This window comes from Choloepus didactylus, chromosome 21 (genome assembly GCF_015220235.1).
Source record: "Choloepus didactylus isolate mChoDid1 chromosome 21, mChoDid1.pri, whole genome shotgun sequence".
Lineage (NCBI taxonomy): Eukaryota > Metazoa > Chordata > Mammalia > Pilosa > Megalonychidae > Choloepus > Choloepus didactylus.
In genome coordinates, this window is record NC_051327.1 from 40,201,919 (window position 1) to 40,220,561 (window position 18,643).

Here is an 18,643-nt window from a genome sequence, read left to right on the forward strand (position 1 = left end):
ATCAGGGCACATATTTTTATACATGCTCCTCTTTTTTAAAGACAACATCTGTCAGGCTGGCATCCACCTGACCCTCTTCCACCTGGCTGGCATCCAACACTGCCCACAACCTAAACCCAGTCTGTCCTGCTTCATCGCTCTCCAGGCCCCGGCACCTTCTGCTCCCGGCAAACCAGCCCTTGCAAGTGACTTTGCTTGTCCTTTGAACCGATGTACTTTGGAGGTTACAGACCTGAGATCCTCTTGGTAACCATGAGGTCTTGGACAAGGTGCTTACTCTCACCTCTGAGCCTTCCTTGTTTCATTGGTTAAATAGCGGTAGCAGCACCTGTTTCCAAGGGATGGGAACAGTTCTCATTTTTAAAAATATCTGGCCTATAGTGGGTGTCCAACAATAGCACTTGCCACACCTTACCTTAAACACTCTTCCTAGTCTCGCTGCCTATCCAAACCTTTCTTTCCAGGCTTAAAACAAAACTCACTGTCAAGAAAGAACCCCAGCCTCATAGAGATGGCAAGGAAAAAAACCCGACACCACTCCATGGGTGCTGAAAGTAGACAAAGACATAACAGATCAAAGGAGATTATTACTCACAGCAAACAGCAGGAGCATCAACACAGTTGTGACATTTCCCCATGCTCCCGTGTTCCAGGGGGGTGACTCGACGGCACCAGATGGTGGCTGTACATGCACCTAAGGAACATAGGGCCAAGGGCTCAGCATCCTTTGCAGCAAGCAAACCAGTCCCCCTCAACCAGGGAGTGAGCATAGTCACTCTCTGGTTGCCCTGACCCATTAGTTGCTGAAGTGAACAGCTACAGAAACTGCACCTTACCAGGGACATCGTGAGAAAGGACATTCAGGGATGTCAGGGCCCATGGTGGATGGCCTCTCTGAGTAAGTCAGGACCATTTGACACTACATGGGTGTATACAGTCACCATATGCTTCTCTGTATCCATGTAGTGCCAAGGGAAAATAACTTTTCTCATTGTAAAATGTTCCTTTAGTTCCAGACCCAGAACCTTTTTATTTGTGAAAGAAAAGCCAAATTTCAGAAATAGATTTAAAAATTTTCCATGAGAATTGAAACAAATGGTACTGGACTAGATTACCCTCCCCCTTTGTCCATTCCAAAGTGATGTCTATTCTGTTATAGAGGAGCAGAGTTGAAGTGAATTGCCAAGACCTTAACTGCAATTTTTAAGAGAATTAAAAGGTAGCACCCCAGTTCTCATATTTAGGTTAATATATACTACTTATTTGATTTATATAACAACAGCAAAGAACCACCTTTCACTTGAACTTAAGATAGCTGATTGTTAAAAATATCTGGCCTATAGTGGGTATCCAACAATAGCACTTGCCACACCTTAAACACTCTTCCTAGTCTCCCTGCCTATCCAAACCTTTCTTTCCAGGCTTAAAACAAAACTCACTGTCAAGGAAGAACCCTTGGATTCTTTTTAATAGGTGAAAGGAGCCAAGTTCTGCATCAGTTTCTAGTATTTGAATGAGGAGCTATCTGTAGTATCTTTTTATATGCCATTGATCACCAAGCTCCAGGAATTTGGGGGTGGCTCTTTTTTTTAATACATTTACTCAGGCTTCTGATTCTACCAATGGCTAAGTAAGGCCCTACTGATCTAACCTTCCCACAGATAATACAAAAAGCAACTATACGAAGGCATTGAAGAATGAATAGAAGCAGTCACATTACAGTGGTGGAGTCTGCCAGTCTCCCTTCTCTTCCCGGGTTTCGTTGATTTCAGCTACTTGCTTCCATGGCTTTCTCTCTGTATGAGTTTCAGTCTGTTTATAAAGGACTTCAGTGAGAGGGTTAAGAACCATCCCGGTTGAGGTGGGTCACACCCTAACTGAAATAACCTCATCAAAAGGTCCTGCTTACAATGGGTTTACATCCATAGGAATGGATTAGATTTAAGAACATGTTTTTCTGGGGTACTTACAGCTTCAAACCATCACAACTTCTCAGCAATAAAAAGGAATGAAATATTCCTAAGGTAGATGCTGTGACATGGGTAAATCTCAAAATAATTAGGCTGAGTGAAAGAAACTACCTCCCCCATTCCAAAAAAAAAAGTACATATTATGTGAAAACTCTAAAAAATGCAAACTATAGTAAAAGAAAGCAGATGAGTGAGTGTTTAGGAATAAGGGGTACAAGGAAATTTTAGGGGTGATGATTTCATGAGTATATACATGTGTCAGAACTTACCAAACTGTATATACTTTACATATGTGAAGTTTATTAAATGTCAGTTAAAACTCAAAGCTGATGAAACACATGTATAGTATGATCACATTTAGACATGCAAATGTTTACCAAAATGGAAATGAATAAAACCATTTTTAAAATAAAGTAGAGGCCTCTGAAAATGTAATCAATGACTGATAGCAGGAACTCAAACATATTTGAACACCAGTGTCAACAGCTGCATTATTCACAGTAGCCAAAAGGAGAAAACAACCCAAGTGTCCATCAACAGATGACTGGATAAATACAATACTGTTTGTACATACTGTGGATGCAGCCGTAAAAAGGAATGGAGTTCTGGTACTCGCTACTACACAGATGAACTTTGAAAACATCATGTTTTATGAAATAAGACAGACACAAAAGGACAAATATTGTATGATACTACTTATATGAAATATCTAGAATAAGCAAATTTGTAGAAACAAGGTAGATTAGAGGTTTTCAGGGGCTGGGGAGGAGGGGAGGAATGGGAACTTACTGCTTGATGCACACAGAGTTTGTGCTTTGGGTAATGAAGACGTTTTGATAATGGATGGTGGTAATGGCGGCACAACATTGTAAATGTAATTGATGCCATTAAATTGGACACTGAAAAATGGTTAAAATGGTAAATTTTATGGCATATCTATATATATAAAACCACAATTTTAAAAAATTAAGTTAAAAAAATACAATCAATGATAGAAAAGAAGGGGAGTGTAAAAGTCAGCCAAGCTCAGTACTAGTCCCAGGCTTGCTCTGTCAACTAACCAGCTGTGACATCTTAGGTAAATTGCTTAACTTCTCAGGGTAACCTTAGTGTTTTCAAATTATCAAATGATAGATTAGAATGAGATGTTCTGTAAGGTCCTTTAGTGCTCCCAATTGCATTATACTTGCAGGATTGTATGACCAAAAGCTAATTTATATTCTCCTGTGTTACAGATTTCCAGTGCACACAGTCAGCAGATGGACGACCTCTTCGATATCCTCATTAAGAGTGGAGGTAGGTGAAAAGCACCTCAGACCAATGTATGACAATCTCTTATCACAAGGATGTGAGAATTTTTCCTCGAGCTCATAGCTTTTCTCTGGGTGTTGAGAACTATATTCTTCTAACTCTAACTGAATTTACCATTTTAATTTGTGTGAAATTTAGGCCATTATAACCACTTAGTACTGTAAATGGGGGAAAAGCCACTGAGTTGGCTTAAAATAGTAATATGACATTAGGAGTAGCCATATAGAGTATGCCTGCTGAAAAAGAAAGACCGTTTCAAAACAGCAAAGTGGAACTAGATTTAAATTCAATGAAAAACTTCAAAACTTGTTCTTTGTGTAAACAGTCATTATAGTAGGATAAAAACATTCCAATTCATACGTTAATTTTTTGACAATCAAGTTACCTAGGTTGAGCTCTAATAACTTAATTAAAATTCAAAAGCAATGCTAAAGCACTTTCTATATATAATGTAGAAATATTAGATTTAACAATATTTGGGTTTAAAAAGAGATATGGATATTAACCACAAAAAAGTCAAGAATATCTTTGCCTTAGTTATATCTTTAAAAATAAGTATAAAATCAGTATTTCAAAAATTAAAATTCTATTTTAGGATTTCTTAATGTATCCTTAAATTACCCTGAAGTAGTTTGTTTGAATTTTTAAATATCAAATTTTCTCCATTCATAGCTGATACTATTTGATATTGAAGTTGATATTCTGATTGTAATATTTGTCATAACAGAAAATTGATGTTTGAATTATTGATGCACAGATCTACATGAGCAAATAGCATTTTTACTAAGCACTATATTGGCCTTGCAAAATAATTTAAACTCATGGTATAGCTAAGCTATGGAAATTAAAGAATTAGGCCTTCCATGCCCTGATTTTAGGATAAAAAAAAAAAAGATTTTTGCCAAATCTGAATGAAGAAAAAAAGACCTTTTAAAATGATAAAAGGTTTATAGTTTAAACTTAGAAATTAAAATGTGCTGAAGTCAAACACCTTTGAGTTATTTTCTAAAAGGAATGATTTTTTAAATGACAAGGTATCCAATGAGAATACTATTTCATCTTATTATATTCTAATACCAGTAATAATGCAAACTAAGATTTAAATAGCTGGTTATAAGATTAGTCACTTGGATTGCATTTACAGCTTTCAAAACAATTTGAGAGATGACTATAGATAATGAAAAGAACATGAGCTGACCTGAAAACCCACACAGTGTACACAGTTAACAGTTAACCTATAGGAATCAAATCATAAGTACTTTTCTCACTGATTTTATCTATCCCAGTCATTGAACTTTAAGAGCTGGTATCTGTAGCAGATGGTCCATTTATTTGCTACTTGATCTAACAAGGAATAACACATTATGAGTGCCTATTAAGACATTTACCAATTTTTCAAGGTTTTTACAGACTCAAAAAAAAAGACTAAGAAATAAGTAACTAACCCCTCTCATCTTAAAGAGAAAGTTCAAAGGAGCATATATTAGCTTTAATTCAGAAATGTCAGAAAATGGCATTGTATCTTTTCAAAAATTTATCAAGAATGTATATGGCTAAATCAGCACAGTCCAACTATAATGATAAAAAAAGGAAAAATAATGTAATTAGGTCTTTCATAATATTAAGGATGTCCTTTGTGTCTCTGTACAAGCTCAGGAAAGCACTGTCTGTACTGAAATACATTTCAGCATTAACTTTAAGGGTGTTCTGCTGCTGTGGTAGAAGATTCATGGCCTGGGTATAAGGGTTAAGCCCTGTCTTCAGCCCTAAAATGACTGAGAATAAAGACCCAAAGATGAAATAGAACCCAAAGTTTTTTTTACTCCCACCTAGTGGAATATAACTGCTTTTAATGCTTAGTCTTCCTAAAAAGAATTGAAAACCTATCAGAATGTTATCAGCTTACATGTTTACCTATTTAGCTAAACTGATCCACCATCCTTAGGTTATCAAGGATTGTGCTTGCCAATAGCATCCTCCTCCTAGCTCTAAGATGGATGTGTGTAGAAGAAATCGCAAGATAGCAAAATAGTTGTCCTGGTAATTAATAATTTTTTCTAAAAAGTAGTAAATCTTTACTTACTAATTACTTCAATTATTTTGCACAGAGATTTCCCTCCCTATAAAAGAAGAGCCATCTCCTATTTCCAAAATGAGACCAGTAACAGCCAGTATCACTACAATGCCAGTTAATACAGTCGTGTCCCGGCCACCACCCCAAGTCCAAATGGCGCCACCTCTAGCCTTAGAACCTATGAGCAGTTTAGCTGCCAGCTTAGAGAGCCAACTAGAAGCCTTCTTGGATGGAACTTTACCTTCAGCCAATGAAATTGCTCCACTGCAAAGCAGCAGTGAAGAGAGAGAGTCCTTCTCTCTGATCGAGGATCTCCAGAATGATCTGCTGAGTCACTCAAGCGTTCTGGACCATTCACACTCACCCATGGAAACTTCCGAGGCCCAGTTTGCTGCAACTACTTCCTGTCTGTCACTTGACCTTTCTGACACAAACTTGGACAACATGGAGTGGTTAGACATTACTATGCCTAACCCGTCATCAGGACTCACTCCTCTCAGCGCCACTGCTCCAAGTATGTTTTCTGCTGACTTTCTAGATCCACAAGACCTACCGTTGCCATGGGACTAAGGTCACAGATTTCTGGGCTCAGAGTTCAGGAGGTTTAAGAACATGAAAATGATTCTAAAAGGTCCATATTTAGAGATAGATCCACAGTTGCATTGTTGCAATTAAAATAGGTTGCCACAGAAAGAATGGATAGAAGGCCATAGCATGGAAACCAAGTCTGAAAACCTTTCATTGCATTCCGCAGTGAATTTCTATCATTTATATATAGCACAGGGCCTTTTGAAAAATACACTAGTCAAGAAAGACTCATCTTTTGCTCCAGACTTCAGTAAAGAATGAAAAAACTTTTAGATAAAAATGTAAAGAAGAGTAATGTATGCAGGAAAATGCCATTAGGATTCTCTGGTGATCAACTACATTTAAACCTCTGTGGTCACTTTAAGACCCTAAACAAAAGGCAGACAGCTCCACTGAAGAAGTGAGGCCGATGGGAGGGAGGTTAAGATCATTATCCTTCGTGTTGCCTAAAGGTGGCCTGAGCCGAGTGCATGCCACAGTGGGGAGCACTGGCCATTTGGGGGAAGTGACACTTGTAGCTGAAGACTTTTGGTTCCATCCAGAAGCCTATGTAATTTTTTTGTGTTGTAGTTTATTTTGTGATTTTGGGAATCTTACTTTAGATTTCCAAATTTAAATTTAAATGGAAGATATTTCAATATAACCAGAAGATATCTATAAAATAGTCATAAACAATCAACTGTAAAATGTCCAGGTATACTGATTAACACTGAAGATTCTACGAGCAACCCTTTGGGTTGATTATATTGATTTTAATGTGTATATTTGACATTTGTATATACACTCTGACCTTGTGATTTGTACAGCCTACATTGGAGTAAGGAAATAGGTATCCAATGATCCTACTTCTTTTAATAATTTGAATAATTATTCTAGAGTACTTGAGCCACATGTATTTCTGTATTTAAAGAATTGTTGACTAATTTTCAGGTAACCAGACCCATCTCAAAGAATCAAGAAAAGGCTTTAGCCCAAAATTCTGTCTGAGCTGGTGAGTTGCAATAGAAGACAGGGGGAAAGCCTGACACTAGGACTTTCCCAGGTGTTGCAGATTCGACAGTGCCCCAGGCCAGCCTCCAGAGCCCAGGCCTGGCTATCCCTCTTCTCTGCAGCTAATCCCTGGTTATTGTTTTACAGGCTTGTAACTGGATGGCACACCTGAGCTCTCATTTTATTATCAAGCCTGAGATTGAAAAACTGGAGGTTTTATTAGTTTTATATATAGAAAAAAAGTTACTACATATTTTACCATGTAGTTTCTTCAGAATTTTCTAAAATGCCAACTATTATGGGATGTCCGAAATTAATTCAAGGTATTTAAGTATATGACAAAATGTAAATAACCAAAAAAAAATCCCTAAAATCTACCACAACCACAAAAGGCTGGGAATTTCTATTAAATAATATTATGTGCCCTCCACCTCACCCTTGTGTAAATCCTAGGGTCAGGTTGGTTGATTTCCGTGGTTCCTTTAATGATGACTGTTCTCCTCGTGATATGCAGGAAGGTAGCCTGACCCATAATTTGGAAAGAATTTGTGAATCATTTCTGGGGTTGTGTTTTGCCTAAGTGCTGATCTTATCTCAGTTGTTTTTGTTTGTTTGTTTCTGTCCACCACCACCCCTAACCCCTGGGTATAAATTTTATTCCGTGTAAGAAAGTCTGGTTTTCCAGCATTCAGTCAACCAGAACACTGGAGCCCTCTGTTAACTGGCACTTCCTAACTTGAAAGCTCTAAAAGTGCTGACATGCCTTCTGCATCATTCGAGGCTGTGAGACTAGTGTTTGCCTTTAGAAATTGTTAGTCCAGTGTATGAGATACAGTAACTTTCTGTTAACCAGAACCATCATCATCTGACCAAACCCAACAAGAGTTTCCTGTATTGAATGTGATGAGAATCCTTGGGTCAGGTTCCATGGAGAGAGAAGGGGTCTCACTCCAGGGCAGGGGTGTTTACTTAAGAAGGTACTTTCTTATGGGAGGTCTTGGTCTTGGGTTTTCTGCTGAGGATTCTTTTCTGGGGTTTCTCATGTCCATACTTAAACTCTGAGCATCATCTTCATTCAGATCTGAATGGCTTATTAGTTATTAGTGGGAATGTAGCAGGTAGTTGAACAACTAGTGCTGTTAAATCTTGTTGAGTAACTTACATCTCCATGGTCCTGGGTTGTATACACATATAGTTTTCTAGCCCTTAGGTCCCTTTATTGCTTTTTAAAAAGGGTTGAAACTTGTCACAGGAAGGTTGCTCTCCAAAAATACCCAATGCAGTGCAAAGAATATTATCTCATTGGCCTGTTCTCTTTTGGCTATGAATTGCTAATGTGCCCACTTCACCTATATGCTCAGTCCTTTATGTACCAATATTTAATTTTTAAAAAGGCAAAGAGTCTTGAATTATTAGTTCTATAAGCCATCCCACTTGCACCATTCCACTTGGCCTCCGCTCAGGGCTTGGGAAGCAAGCCAGGCATCTGTGACAAAAGTGCTGCTCTCCAGGATATTACCTACATGTTCCAGTTTGGAGTGAATATACTGAGAATGTGCAGCCTGTGATATGACCAAAGATGATACTCTATAGTCAAGGCCCCTTTGACCTGACTCAGTGTATATAATCGTAACTGTATGTTTACTAAAGAAAACTATTGTCGTCTGAGGTTGGTTTCACAGCCATTGAAGCACAGGTCAAAACAGCCTGGTTGAACTTTCAATATGCATGTGAGTAGTTTAGAAGTGGTACTGTTGTATATCATATCGTAGAATCATACATTGCCAAGAAAATAACTCCTAGAAATGTACTCTCATATCCAAGGCTTATTTTCATATATATTCTGGAAACACAGTAGTATCATCCTAAACTTTCTACTATATATAGGTATCAAATCATGTTATTGGGGGTGGGGTGGATAAGAAGAGATATACCAAAGCTTCTCTAAAGCCTTGGAAGTCTAGGAGTATGTGGTCCTCTTGTACATTTCAGCAAAGCACCTACTAGGAAACCTCTTAGGACAGTGTTCTGAGTCTTGTGTTTTTCCTGAAATGCGCAATCTACTGTATAGTATTTGCCACTTATTTGTACAATGATGTGTTCTAGGTTCTTGGAATTTCTTGCTCAGATACTCTTGTGTTTGTTTTATATGGATATTTTTGTAATACTAAAGAGATCTTATTTTAAAATGCATGGTTCTGTGATCAGCACCATGACACTTTTTGAGTTTTTAACTCTAGTTTAAGAACAGTGGCAAAGACGGTCTGGTGTTGACTCCAAGCTGCTACCTACCGAAGGTAAAGTCATGGCCATAAAATAGTGCAACCAGAGTGTGCAGTCAGCAGACAGTGAGTGATGGATGAGAAGCTTATTCCCCACTTTGTCACCAAAGCTGACTCAGGCTGTCACCCTCGGCCCAGATCATCCTAGGCAGCACAGCTTTCTTCAGAATTCCCAGACTGAAGCCAGCACAACAGCTGACAAAACAGAAACAGCTGACAGACCCTTTACTGTCCTCAGATGGACTTGGCCTTAGAGAAGTGGTAAAGCACTTTGGCAGGTTTGAAAATATTTGCAAGAAGCCTACATTTTAGTTCATATCCTCCCGCCGTGTCAGTGGGCCCACACAGGTTAGCTCACTGACCCTTCTGGCCGTCAGTATAGTAGGGATCTCATGGCACCCTCGGGGACTTTTTAGAGAAATTTTAGAATTGCTATTCAGTGTTTGCAGCAGAGCAACACAGTTCAGTTTAAACATGTTCATGGGTAACCCTCCATTTTTTGCCACCCCACTGCCAACATGAATGTGGAATATTGGCAACAGCACACGTTGTCCTACTGCCCTGGAGACCACGGAGCACGTCCAGTCACCAAAGAATGTTAACTGGAAGGTCAGGTTTATCACGAACATGCTTACAAGTGCATACATGTGTATTTGGAGAGCATCCTAACTGCATTCCAGCAAATACTTTAAGTGATTTCAGTCAAAACTGGAAAATAACAATATGTATTTTTTTTTTCCGGGTTCAAACCTCAATAACTTGCTCATTCAGCAATCTTTCTAGGCTATGGGCTATGTTAATTTGTAAAGTGACTCAGTCTGCATGGTAATAAGCAGGTCCACATATTTTTCCCATTCACCCTTTCTTGCAGTATCTGAGGAAACAAATGCCTCATTGCAAACGGTTTCTACCTGAAATCTTTAATACGTGGCCTGTAATTCAAAAAGTTGCACATGTTTACAAAAGAGCTCTTATGCTCCATGGAAACACATTGCTTTTGTGAATCATTATTGGGAAAGGTCACAATCTAATTGTCACGAGGTGGCAATCTCAGATCTAAAAGGTGCTGTCTTCAGTCAAATGAAACCTGTCATTGGAGATAACAACACAGCTGTAGTGTTTAACAGAGCTTAAGCCAACTACTAAGATAAGGCTTTGACACAAAGTTTATAGAATCACAGAAACTCATTACAGTTACCTCTCTACATTATCCTATGAGAAAACGTGTTAATTTGATACGAGTAGGAGGAGGCGTTTAGGAAAGGGTTTAGGATCTACCAGAAGTACTTAACCTCAACTAACCAATAGTAATGCAGACTTGCTTTAAAGAACCAAAGGCACTGCCAAATATTTGCCAAAAGGAGGCCCTTTCTATTTAAAATGTGAGACTAATGAGATCTCAAAGTTCAGTCCCAAAAAGGTATTATATACATTTAAAGTTATAATTTTCACAGAGATGTAGATATTTCTCTATTGTTTTCCTGTAAAATAGTATAGATTTTCTTTGTTGGTTTAAGGCCAATACACAATAGTAATGCAAAGTTTTTTCCTTTCTACATAGAAATTAGTTTTCTTGCTTGCAGTAGAAATGCTGAACGTGATAGGTGTTTCTCTTCTTATTTTCATTTGTCACATTATGTCTTAGCATCTCACTTTATGAAAAAAAGGAGAAAGATACCAATCCACAGAGCCCTGCTCTCTGAAACACTCGTTCACTAAACAAAACCTTATGGCAGTCGGGGGTCCCTTCATGTCTTGCCTTGATGTTTTATGAAAAGAAAAACCATGATGCCTTTGTATTTGCTGTTTGCACCCCTGAAGTCAATTCCATATCATGTTTGAATGCCATACATTTTGCACATGTACTGTACATAGGTAATGCATACTGTATTTTTATATGTGTACACATTTATCATCAGATCTTTTGTACATAGTGGCAGTATTGTAGCTGATCGGGATATGTTTGATATGTCAGCAATTTTGCATTTTTGTGTCTCAAATAAAAAACATTTTGACATACCATGATTCTTGCTATGCAGAGAAAAGACCCCATGGCTGTGGGTGGATAGAGCTGTGGTAGACTGGTAGGGAGGAAGCAGGAGTTTGGGGGAGGCCTTTAGAGCAGCAGCTCATGGCAGAGAGCTCCCAGACAGAGCACGTGGGCTCAGTGGGGGCGGTGGGAGGACACACACGAAGCAAGCCACCTCCCCCAGGCCCATGAGGTGCAAGGCAGAAACTCACGGACTGGTTGAACTTGAACACATCAATGTTTACAGCAAAATCATGTTGTTTCTTCCACAATCATAAGGAAACAACGTATGAATAGCTTGATAAAGTATGTAGTTGAAATATACATACATGCACAGAGAAAACTGATTCACACTCTGATAGTAATAAATGCATCACCAGTGAAATTCCGGAAAGACCCAGCAATTTCAATTTAGCTAACTATGTGAAGCATTTTTTATAAACCATATAAAATGGTCTTTAGAATTCAGTATTGTTTTACTAATATGCCATTTAATTTTCAACCCAGAAGCCTTTGAAAAGTTTCAAGAATTATATTAAATTTTCCTCCTTGCTTTGAAGAAGCCTAATGATAATGTAATGAGTAAACTTGATTGACAACCAAAACTTTCGTGCCAACATATGCAGGAGGCAGAGTATCAACCACAGATTAGGAAAAGAGAATTATGTTACATAATCCTCTTGAAGTTTTCCCAAGTTATACACAAAGGTCTTTCCCTTGCCCCTCATTCTACAAATAACTTATCTACCATTGTTTGATGGTTATTGATTTTAATCTAACTTGCAGAAAGAAACCTGTATACAACAAACATTCATTATCTATGACATTCAAGGAGAAGAGAGCAGCCTCAACAGACAGTAAGTAGATGGTGCTTCAGAAGGGCTAAAACATTTGTAATGCATCGCAGGTCATCAGACATGGCTCCTGCCCTCAGGAAGGAAAACAGAAACATTAACTACTCATGTGAGACAAAATGAGTCAAAGAATCTCACAAAATACTCTCGGAGTTCAGAGGAGAGAGTGGGGGATTTAACGAAGGTACGTGAAAGAAGTGGAGTTCAAACGTGGAAAGGACATTCTAGGCAGAGAAAACCACTTGGGCAGTGTCAGGGTTAATTGGAAAAAAAATTTATCGAGCCCCTGCTGTGTACTAGGTACCAGGCTGGGTGCTGGAGCTGGGCAGCAGGACAGCATCTGTGAAGGAAGTGCTGAGAAACACTCCTGGAAAGGCAGGAGACAGCTGAACATTCAAGCCTCTCCAGGCCAAGGACTTAAGGGATTAAGAGTCTTCTGTAGTTAGATAATTCTGTTTCCTCTGGGTAATACAGAGCCTTGGAAAGCTTTTCAGCTATTAGACAAAAATCATCATTTAGCGTCTTTAATCCTATACAGCACCTTTGCTCTAGAAATTAGATGAATACCAAAGCATTATACACAGACACATGTGCACATACTTAGGGATGACTGTAAATGAATGATACCCAGTCCATATTACAATAAAACACCAGTATTAAACGAAGAGCAGACTAGTGTCAGGGCAGATGTAAATCACATGTCACCAACAATTTTATGTTGTTACATAATCCTCTTGAAGTTTTCCCAAGTTATACACAAAGGCCTTTCCCTTGCCCCTCGTTCTACAAATAACTTATCTACCATTGTTTGATGGTTATTGATTTTAATCTAACTTGCAGAAAGAAACCTCATCTTGGTATCCTGACTATATCTTCCCTGTTAATTTTTATGACCAGGTACTGAAATTAAACCCACATTGTGGAACTAAACAAGAAACAAGGATGCTCATCAACTTTTTGAATGCACTGCTGTTTTCTCACCATTAGCTGGATAAAGTCCAAGCTGTGCTCAGCAGAACTGCAATGAAATCTTGTCTACACATGAGGTTCTCTACACAAACATTGCAATCATAACGGTTTTGTTACAAAACTTCCTTAAGCACTAGAAAAGATCTGCAAAGTTATTTGAAGAAGTAGCCTTATTTCCTTTACTTAAAGCATGTCTGTCAAGAACTTGGAAAGTTGACCAGGACATCAAATTCACTGGAGATACAGAAGCTATAAAAGGGAGACAAAAGAAAAGATGCTAAGACCAAATGCAATTTACCCTTTCCCCCATTCACATTGCACAGTGGTTGGAGACATGGTAATAGTAAGAGAAATGTATTAAATGCTGCCATATGTCAGGCACTATGTCAAACATTTTACATGTATAAACCTCACTTAATCATAAGCCAGTGAAGTAGGAACCCTTTTAACTCCAGTTCACAGATGTGGCAACTAAGGACAGAAAGGTAAATGACTTGCCAAAAATCAACAGAGGAGGCAGAACCCAGATTCACGATCAAGCTTCTGAAACCCCCAGAATCCAGACCATTTCTGTAGACTTAGGGCATACAGGTCTTCACATGTTCACCTCCACTGTGAATACAACTGATAACTTACTTGATTTCATGTCAGTTGTGAGTTCACCCCAACTACCCTGATTAGAACTGGGCATCTCTCAAGTCTCAGTCTCACATGTTTTACAAAGCAGTTACACAAGTGGTTAATGGTAAACAGTATGTGGTTTTTACTAGGTTAACTACAGCCCGAACGTGAGCTGCAAGATTGGGGCATCTTACATCAACCCCTCTGACCAGGCCATGCACAATGATTCGTTATTAAATGCTACCTGTCTATGCTGGACTTCTGTTATCACTTGAGCACATACAAAAGCCCAAGCGTTGTAAAGCAATTTTTAATATCTAGTACAGCTGAAGATACACAAACTCTGTGACCCAGAAATTCAACTTTTTTTGGTAAATATCCTTGAAAAACACATGCACACACAGAGTCGTGTACAAGAATGAACCCTAAAGCGCTGTTAATAAAGCAAATATTGAAAATCTATATGCCTTCATTGGAGGACACATAAATACATGCAGCAGTCAAAATGTGGGAACTAAGTCTAATGTGTCATCATAAAAGAATCTTGAAACAAAATGCTGATAGAAAAAAGAAAGTTGCCTAGATAATTCAAGTAACATTTTAAAGTACGGAAATGATAAATGCTGTGAATTTTTTAATATGTAAAGATAAAAATATAAAGTATAAAAACATAGGTGGCAAGGACTAATGTCAGTTTCAAGAGTCTGAATACTGGGAAGAAAAGGAATGAGATTGGAGAGTTTGTAAAGGGGGCTTCAACTTTCTATTATTCTATTTCTTTTAAAATCCTATCACCATATGGCAAAATATTCACATTTTCTAACTGTTGAGTTTTTTAATTTTCCCCATTCTTCCATATGAGTTGGAAATATTTCATGTAGAAAAGATTAGTTTAAATATAAATAAATGAAAAGAATTATAAGGGAATAATATGAACAACTATGCCAATAAATAGATAACTTAGATGAAATGAAGACACAAACTACTAAACTGGCTCAAGAAATAGAAAATATGAATAGAGTGATTGAATCAATAATCAAAAATGTCTCAACAAAGAAAAACCCAGACCCAGATGGCTTCACAAGTGAATTCTACCAGACATTTAAAGAAAAATTTATACCAGTTCACAAACAACTCCAAACCAAAAAAAAAAAGAAAAAAAAAAAAAAAGGAGAACACTTTCCAACTTCTTCTGTGAGGCCAATATAACCCTGATAAGAAAACTAGACAAATCATAAAAAGAGAAAACAGACTAATATCTCTTATGAAAATCAATACAAAAATCCTTTACCAGATAATAGCAAACAAATCCAGTAATGTATATATAAAGTATTATACCCCATGACCAAGTGGGGTTTATCCCAGGAATGTGAAGTTGATTTAACATCAGAAAATTAATGTAATACAACATATATGGTAGTTTAAAGCTGTATGTACCCCATAAAAATATGATCTTAAATTTAATCTATTCCTGTGGATGTAAACCCATTGTAAGTCGGACCTTTTGATGAAGTTACTTCCATTAAGATCATGTGGCCCACCCTCAATCAGGATGGGTTTTAATCTTATTACTAGTGACCATGATAAGTGGAATGAAATAAAGAGAGAGAAAAAGCCACAGAGGGAGCAGCCAGAAACTGAAATCAATGAACCAGGAAGAGAAGAGGTCAGGAGAGGCTGCCATGTGACAAACCAAGGACCGGGGGTCACCAGCAGCCAGTCCCAGGCTGCCACAGTCTTCTGGGAGAAAGCATCCCCTTGATGGCACCTTGATATGGACTTTGTTTCAGCTTCAAAACTGCAAACAAATAAATTCCCATTGTTTAACCCAACCCATTTCACGGTATTTGCTTGAGCAGCCTGGAAACTAAAACACCCTGTCAATAAAATAAAGGACAAAAACCACATGATCATCTCAGTAGATGCAGAAAAAGCATTGACAAAATTTATGATTTTATGATTTAAAAAAAAAAATCAACACTGAAACTAGTATAGAAGGGAACTTAACCTGAATAAAGGTCATCCACAAAAACCCACACCTAACAATGGTGAAAAACTGAATATCTCCCAAGATTGGGGTTCTAGTCAAGAAACAGAATTAAATGGTATCCAGGTCAGAAGGAAAGAAGAAAACGATCTCTATTCGCAGATGATATTAATTTATAGATATATATTGATTTATATTGACATACCAAATATATAGAAAGAGAAAGAAAGGGAGGGAGGGAAAGAAATGCTTATAGGAAATCCTAATGAATCCACTAAAAATCTATTAGTATTAATAAATGAGTTAGAAACATCCAGGACACAGATCAACATGGAAAAGTCAATTGTATTTCTACAAAGTAGTAATGAACAAGTTGAAAATTAAGAAAACAATTCCATTTACAATAGCATCAGAAAGGATAAAATATTAATGACCTAAATAAATGGAAATACATCCATGGTTTGGAATACTTAATACTGTCCAGGTGGCAGTATTCCACCAAACTGATCTACAGATTCAATGCAATCCCTATCAACATCAAAGCTAAGTTGTTTGCAGAAGTTGACAAGCTGATTCAAAAATTCATATAGAAATTCAAGAGATCCCAAATAGCCAAAACAATCTCAAAAAAGAACAAAGTTGGAAGACACACTTCTCAATTTTAAAGCTTACCATAAAGCTACAATAATCAGAGAGTATGATACTGATATAAGGATAGCCATATAGATAAATGAAATAGAATTAAGAATCCAGAAATAAACCTTAATATTTACAATCAATTTTTGATGAGGGTGCCAATTCAATAGAGTTTGTTTGTTTGTTTGTTTTCCCCAACGCACAGTGCTGGGGCAACTGAATATCCATAGGCAAAAGAATGAACCTTGGAGAGGATGTGGAGAAATTGGAACTTTTATTCATTGTTGGGAGGACCATATAATGGTATAGCCACTCTGGAAGATAGTCTGGCAGTTCCTTAGAAAACTAGATATAGAGCTACCCTTTGACCCAGCAGTTTGACTTCTCGTTATATGTACCCAGAAGATCTGAAAACAGTGACATGAACAAATATTTGCACACCAATGTTCATAGCAGCATTATTCACAGTTGCCAAGAGATGGAAACAATCCAAATGTCCTTCAACAGATGAGTGGATAAATAAAATGTGGTATATAAACATGATGGAATACTATGCAGCAGTAAGAAGGAACAAGGTCATGAAACATATGACAACATGGATGAACCTTGAAGACATAATGCTGAGCGAAATAAGCCAGGTACAAAAAGAGAGACATTGTTTGTTACCACTAATGGGAACTCTGTGAAAAATGTAAAATAAATGGTTTATATTGTAGAATGTAGGGGACCTAGTGATAGCAAATAGTGAAGGGGGAGCAAAAATAAGAACAGATAAGTTATGGAGGGTAAATTTACTGTTCTGGGAATGCTCGGGAATGACTATGGTTTGTTAATTTGGGGGGCGGGTATGGTAGGTTCACAAAAATGTAGTTATTTTAGGTTATTTGTTTTTCTTATTCCTTTGTTGGGTTACAGTTTGTTTATTTTCTTGAGGTAGGGTAGGAACATGTTGGAAGCAATGTAGTTATTTTAGGCTGTTTTTCTTACTCCTTTTTCAGTTATGGTTTGTTAATTTTCTTGGGGTATGGTAGGAACATGGAAGCGACATAGTTATTTTAGGTTATTTTTCTTATTCCTTTGTTTTGGCTTTGCTTGAAATGTTTTCTATTGTTTGTTTTTTAATTTTTTGATAAAGTTAAAAAAACAATGAATGAATGTTAAAAAAAAGTAACAATGGGGCAAGGAGGGGAATGGAATGTTTGGGATGTTCATTTTAATTTTAATTTTATTTTTTGGAGTAATGAAAATGTTGAAAGATTGTGGTGATGAATGCACAACTATATGACGATACTCTAAACAACTGATTGTACACTTTGAAGGATTGTATGGCATGTGAATATATCTCAATAAAATTGTGTTTTTTTAAAAAAAGGATGAACTTGGACCCCTATGTCACACCAAATGTGAAAATTAGCTCAAAACAAACCAAAGACTAAAAGTAAGAGCTAAAACTATAAAACTCTTAGAAGAAAATGTAGGGGGAAATCATGGCTTAGATTTGGCAATGGATTCATAGATGTGACACCAGAAACTTCTGATTCCAACCAAAATGAAGGAACAGGGACCAGATTTATCCTCCCACCTGACACAACCAAAAATGGGCAAAATATATGAAGCCACAGTTTGGAAGACACTCTGGAGATCTGCAGAGAGTTCCTTTGAGTATTCAGCAGACTGCTAGTAAGTGCAAACTACGCAAGCCTTAGGAAACAGCCACACCACAAAATTAGAGAGAACAGTTCCCAGCACCCACACAGGGTCAGAATAGTGCTTGTTCCCACCATCCAGACTGGAAAACACATGAAACAAGGGACAATGGGAGAAGTACTCAGGAAGTCCCTTCCTCCAGAGTAGGGAATAATTAGCCTTGACTGAGCTCTGTTCCAGACTCATTTAAGCAAAGCAGCAGCAAAATATGACCCATTTAATGAAAATATAAATCAGTTGAAACTGGCCAGAACTGACAAAGATATTAGAATTAGAAGACAAAGAATATTAAAACAGTTGTTATAACTGAATTTCATAAGATCAAAAAGTGAAGTAGAGACATGGAAGCTATTCTTTTTTATTATTATTATTGAATTTCTAGAGGTAAAGAATGTGAAGTCTGAGATGGAAAATACACTAGATGGGATTAATGACAGATTAGACACTGCAGAAGAAAAAGATAGTGAACTTACAGATACAATAGACACCATCCAAAATGAAAGAAAAGATAATTTAAAAAAGAAGGACATGGCATCAGTGAGCTGTGACACAACTTTAAACAGCCTAATATATGTTCAATTTGAGTGCCTGAAGCATGGGGGACACAAAAAATATTTCAAGAAAT

General features: G+C 37.4%; 1 protein-coding gene across 6 annotated transcripts in view; it reads left to right on the forward strand.

The window, feature by feature from the left end:
• Positions 1-11,240, forward strand: part of MRTFB (myocardin related transcription factor B) — a 241,182-nt gene extending 229,942 nt beyond the window's left edge. For all 6 annotated transcript variants that reach the window (XM_037813867.1, XM_037813868.1, XM_037813870.1 and 3 more), the window contains 2 exons: positions 3,206-3,266; positions 5,390-11,240. In XM_037813867.1, the coding sequence (XP_037669795.1) occupies positions 3,206-3,266; positions 5,390-5,925 (597 nt within the window). In that variant the 3' untranslated portion in view covers positions 5,926-11,240. The remainder of the gene's footprint in view (positions 1-3,205; positions 3,267-5,389) is intronic.
• The last annotated feature ends 7,403 nt before the right edge of the window (positions 11,241-18,643 follow it).